Source organism: Galeopterus variegatus, unplaced genomic scaffold (assembly GCF_000696425.1).
Source record: "Galeopterus variegatus unplaced genomic scaffold, G_variegatus-3.0.2 Scaffold549, whole genome shotgun sequence".
Lineage (NCBI taxonomy): Eukaryota > Metazoa > Chordata > Mammalia > Dermoptera > Cynocephalidae > Galeopterus > Galeopterus variegatus.
The window spans coordinates 556,594-561,908 of NW_007726660.1; the positions used below are offsets into that span (position 1 = coordinate 556,594).

General features: G+C 36.7%; 1 protein-coding gene across 4 annotated transcripts in view; it reads left to right on the plus strand.

Annotated features, from left to right (window-relative positions):
- The window catches only part of PPP6C (protein phosphatase 6, catalytic subunit), a 33,198-nt gene extending 30,374 nt beyond the window's left edge, over positions 1 to 2,824 (plus strand). For all 4 annotated transcript variants that reach the window (XM_008569972.1, XM_008569973.1, XM_008569971.1 and 1 more), the window contains one exon: positions 142 to 2,824. In XM_008569972.1, coding sequence (XP_008568194.1) covers positions 142 to 390 — 249 coding nt within the window. In that variant the 3' untranslated portion in view covers positions 391 to 2,824. The remainder of the gene's footprint in view (positions 1 to 141) is intronic.
- The last annotated feature ends 2,491 nt before the right edge of the window (positions 2,825 to 5,315 follow it).

Genomic DNA, 5,315 nt, shown 5'->3' on the forward strand with positions numbered 1-5,315 from the left:
GGTATGGGGGCAACACTGAGGGTTGCGATCCGTTGCCGGACACGGAAAAAAGATAAAAGACAAAAAAAAAAGGTCATTTTCTTATATATAGGCTGATTTTAAAAATGTTTTGAATACTTACAAAGCCTTTCTAAATTGCAGTTTGTTCATATCAACAACTTAAAACTCATCTGCAGAGCACATCAACTAGTGCATGAAGGCTATAAATTTATGTTTGATGAGAAGCTGGTAACAGTATGGTCTGCTCCTAATTACTGCTATCGTTGTGGAAATATTGCTTCGATCATGGTCTTCAAAGATGTAAATACAAGAGAACCAAAGTTATTCCGGGCAGTTCCAGATTCAGAACGTGTTATTCCTCCCAGAACGACGACGCCGTATTTCCTTTGAGGCCTTCACCCATCCTGCTGACCCATTTTTCTGCCCTCTTCTTAACCCCAACTTTCTTGTATTACTCTGTACAATATACTTTTTATTGAGCACTTTGCTGCTGAAATGCTGCCTCTTGCCTTTTTTTTTTAAATTTTAAATTATCTAAATGTATTGTTTGTTGTGGTGTCTATAACAATGTTTTTCTATCAATTTTCTCTCCCATCCCATCCCCACCTTGGACTCATTTGAGAAGACTTGAGATATATCTTAATCTCACACTGCTGCATGTAGCTCTTGCTTATTTACTGGTCTGAGGAAACAGGATGTTTCCCTTTTTTTAGAAAATCCAATTGACAGATTATACCAAAATAGTCCTCCTTTTCTGTCATTCAGCCTTTTGTTTTAGTTTGGTAAGTTCTTAAGAAATTTCAGCAGCAAAGTTGTTATTCAGTGGGCATGATGGACTATAAATGCCTCGAGTTATGTATACCTGTCCCAGCTGTAAACTTCATTGTCCTTGTTGGATGATATTTTAAATGGATATAAAATAAATTGGTCTAAAGGGCTGCCCTTCTTGTTGTGTTTTTAAATTTTAGTTAAAAACTGCTACAGCTTATGACTTTGTACATTAAGATAATTGTACGATCTTTTTTCAGATTCCTTGTATTTTTTAATAAAGTAATCTTAAATAAAACCCAGATAGTTTAAGTGTAAGAAATTTTAAACAGCTTACATTGTTAGCTTAAAGTTACTCTTTTTTTGTTTTTTCCTAATCAGAGTTCTTGACCCTTTGGTTATTTACTGAGTTTAAAATTTCAATTGAAATTCAATAATATTTATTTTTTAAAAAAATCACTAAACTGTGCCTAAAGAACATAACTGCCATATTAATGTTTTGGTTTATATCCTCTATAATTGAAAAACACTTAATACTTGTAATGCTGATGTGTTTATTTGATACCAGTTGAGTAGAATGTGGTCAATCCAGTTTACAATCTATCATGAATATCATTAAGTAAAATCTATGTACTTTTCAATAGGAATCATTCTTTTGCTGTAACACTTGACCTTAACTTTTAGAAAGTATTCATTTTTTAACTGCAACTGGAAAGGTTGAAAAGTCAGGACTCTTGTATTTGTGAACTGTAATCCGAAGCAGATTACTTAAAGTGTAGAAAGAAAAAAATCGTCCTTTTTTGTAAAGGTCTGTGATACCGTATTTCGGCTATGTGTAAGTAATTTGAATATCCAAAGGGTTGTGATGATCAGTTCTTGATATGCAACTGTCCACTCAATAAGGACAAATGTTCCAGTATCTCTTGTGACTGTGGTCATAAATGATGTTGGAATGTACCATTTTGTGAAATAGCTGGTATCCCTTTACTACTATAATTGATTTTTGTCATTCCAGGAAATCCTTGTGAAGCCAGCCAATTAATAAAGCACTTTAGCCTCTGTTCAGGTAGTTTTGAAAACCAATTCCCCTTCAGGATAAGAACTTCCAGGTTACCTAAAAATGCAATAAAAATCTTTATAGTCTAATCTTCTTGGCACATAATTTTTCATCAGGGTTTTCTTTTACTGAATGAGCACAATACTGTTTTGATTTTATTTTCCCCCAACCACTCAGCTCCTTGTACAGTTTTTAATTGTATAGCTATATGGAAGAAGTGGCTAAGACATTTGCTGCACACACTTAAATGTTGGGTCAGTAGCTTTGTGTTACTGCCCTAACCTCAGTGTAATTCAAGTGGAAAGGTATTTTTATCTTATGGGGGTATGTAGCTATGTATTTTACTAATTGTGAAACACTGGAAATTAATGATGCAGACAACTTGGTGTTGTCTTTGAACAGCTCTCTACAGTATTGTTTTTCTGTTACCGTAAATTGTATTTAAGTGCTTGCTCTCCACTGCTTTTAAGTTGTACCAATAAAACCGGTAACCCTCAGCCCTTCCTTTCCCATTTGACTCTCCTTAGCTTACATTATGTAGTCGTTTTTGTTATCCCTGTAATGTGACTTTTATTTTTTAAGTCATTGGTGTACTACATTTATTTGTCACTAGTTGGGCATGTGCCAATAATATTCTGTCCATTCCTTAACTGCCATATCTGTTTTGCCTGATTTCTCTTCAACTGAATAATGGCTTTTTGCATGGAAAAGAATAGTTTTTACTATTGGACGTGTAAAGGGAAGAGAGAGTGAATGTATTGGACTTTGTAAGCCTAGAGGAATATTTGGATCCCTCTAATAAATAAGGGCTATGTACTACATAGAGTAATCATGTGGTGGAAGATACTTGCAAGTGATCATTTGTAGGCAGGAGGATCTGTTACTCCCTGTATCTAGGCTGAATGTAAAATCCCTTATGTTGTATTAATGGGGGTAAGAACTATTTTTATTTGCCTATGATATACTTGGTTTCTAATAAAGTGTCCTAGGCTCTAGTGAGAACTGTCTACTTTGAATTGCCATGTACTCCCTTTTCTCATTTGGCTGATGTGCTCTTGGCTAGCTTTTTATAGGTTAATGTATTTCCCTGAAAAATCTCACTTTAAATGTGTTCATCTGGGCCGGCCCGGTGGCGCACTGCTATAGGGCGCCGATTGGGAAGTGCGGTGGCGCTCCCGCCGAGGGTTCGGATCCCACATACAGACCGGCCGCTCACTGGCTGAGCGAGGGGCGGGAGCAACACCGAGGGTTGCGATCCCGTGGCCGGTCCCGGCCTGGTACGGGCGCGACACTGAGGGTTGCGATCCGTTGCCGGTCACGAAAAAAGACAAAAAGGAAAATAAATAAATAAATAAATAAATAAATGTGTTCATCTGGGCGTGATCCTAAAAAGCCTGGATCAAGAGTACGTCTAATATGCAACCTGCATCAGCTCCTATTCCGTCTGGATATCTAGAACCGTTGGAATATTTTGACGTCTTAAACCCCGTGTTTTGCTTCTGAAATAAGGCTTGAAATATTGTTCATTACATTAAGATTTGTGTGTTTTTGCTTTGTAAGCCTAGCACCAGGTTTTGGAAAATGCTTGTATTGTGAAAGCAAATCAGGACTCTTTCTGAGCCTCTTTCGTTGTCAGAAATAGAATCACTTTCTGTCACCTTCCAGGAAATTATGTATCTGTAGTCAAAGAGATTTAATAGCAAGAATCCAGATTTTTAAATGTAATTGTTTTAAAAATGCTGTTTGTAAAGCACCTTCGGTTCTTTGGATGAAAGATGCTATATATCCCTCAGTGTAAATTAATAAAAAGATAGGAAGTTTGTCAAAAAATAATTTCATCTAATGCATAGTCTGTAGTATGTCCTGACAAGAAGTTAGCATTTTATATAACCTAATTTAAATTAAAAAATGCTTATTTCTTCACTTGGTTGCTTGACTGGTAAACAAAAGTGAAACTTTTTTTTGTTCTGCATTCAACTAAGGTTCCAATTCTTTAATGGCAATATTTATTGTTATTACCTGAATCCAGTGCCCAGAACCATGCTTCATGAGGTCATCACAACTCTTTCAATTGTGTATTTACAGTGTGCACTGATGCTGATGAAATATGCAGTAGTAAAAAAAACAAACAAAAAACACCAAAAAGAAACATTTGGAAAGTCTCCTGACATGATGCCAAACACACTTTATGCTTGGGGAAGGTTTGTTCCTTATTCCCCTCCTGTTAGTTTTCTACTTCCTTGTCAATCAGTTGGTGAATATGTGCCTTTCTTATCCTCATTAGAGTAAGCTTATGCTGGCTTAGATCACTCGCATGTTTTCTTAATTCAAAAATGCGTGGAATTTATAGATTTCTTTTGTATGTGTCAACAAAAATACTTGTTACATAAGTATATTCCACTCAATCCCTAGGTACCCACTATGATTCTCAGCAATCTACTTTTGTGTATTATGGGAGTGGGATATAAAAGACTGCATGGAGACATTCAATGGAATAGCGGAAAGAATATAGTCTTTGGGATAACATCTAGATAAAAAGCCCAGCCCTGCTATGCAGTAATAGCAGCTAACTTGTATTGAGCACACTTAGCTAAATGCTGTATATACCCTATCTTGTGGTACCTGTACTATGGGTCTATGATTGTATTACCTTTTCCCCCTCACCCCTGAAATGAGGAAACAGGCTTAGAGTGGATAGGTAACTTGCCCAAGGTTGCACAGAAGAGCTGGAACTTGAACCCCTGTCGGGCACACCACTCTATTTTAAGCAGTATTTGTTATTGTAGCTGTGTAATCCTGAACAAATTGGATTCTCCAAATCTTAAATTTCTGTGTCTAAAATAAGAGAACACTATACAGGGTTGATCTCAGTATTTAAAATAGCACATGTAAAGCACCCAGTAACCCAGTACCTGGCCTAAAGTGCCATTTGTTGAGGGTTCACAGCCATATACCATTTGCCCAAATTCAACATAGTTGGGAAGTAAGAATAATTCAAAACAATATATAATTGCTAACATAACGTAGCTTCTGTAAGTGCAGTACAAATTTGGGAAAGGAAATGGTTGATGTAGGATAGGGTAATTGGAAGATTTGAAAGAGGATTTATAGGCATGAATTATATGTGGACTGGAGTGATGGGATGTGCATTTTTACAGGGTAAAAGCACAGAAGCAGAGATTACTAGAGCTTGGACACACGTGAAGATAAGACTTGAGGGTACTTCTTGGGAAGTCATAAGTAACTGCAGGTCTTTTTGTTTTTTTTTGTTTTTGGCAGCTGATCAGTATGGGGATTTGAACCCTTGACCGTATTGTTATAACACCATGCTGTAACCGACTGAGCTAATCAGCTACCCAGATAACTGCGGTCTGTTGAGAGTATCTACCATGTATCAGAGAATTATGGAAGATGTTGAAAAGCAGGCAGAGGCTTTTTTTTTTTTTTCCTTTTTGTCTTTTTTCGTGTCCGGCAACGGATCGCAACCCTC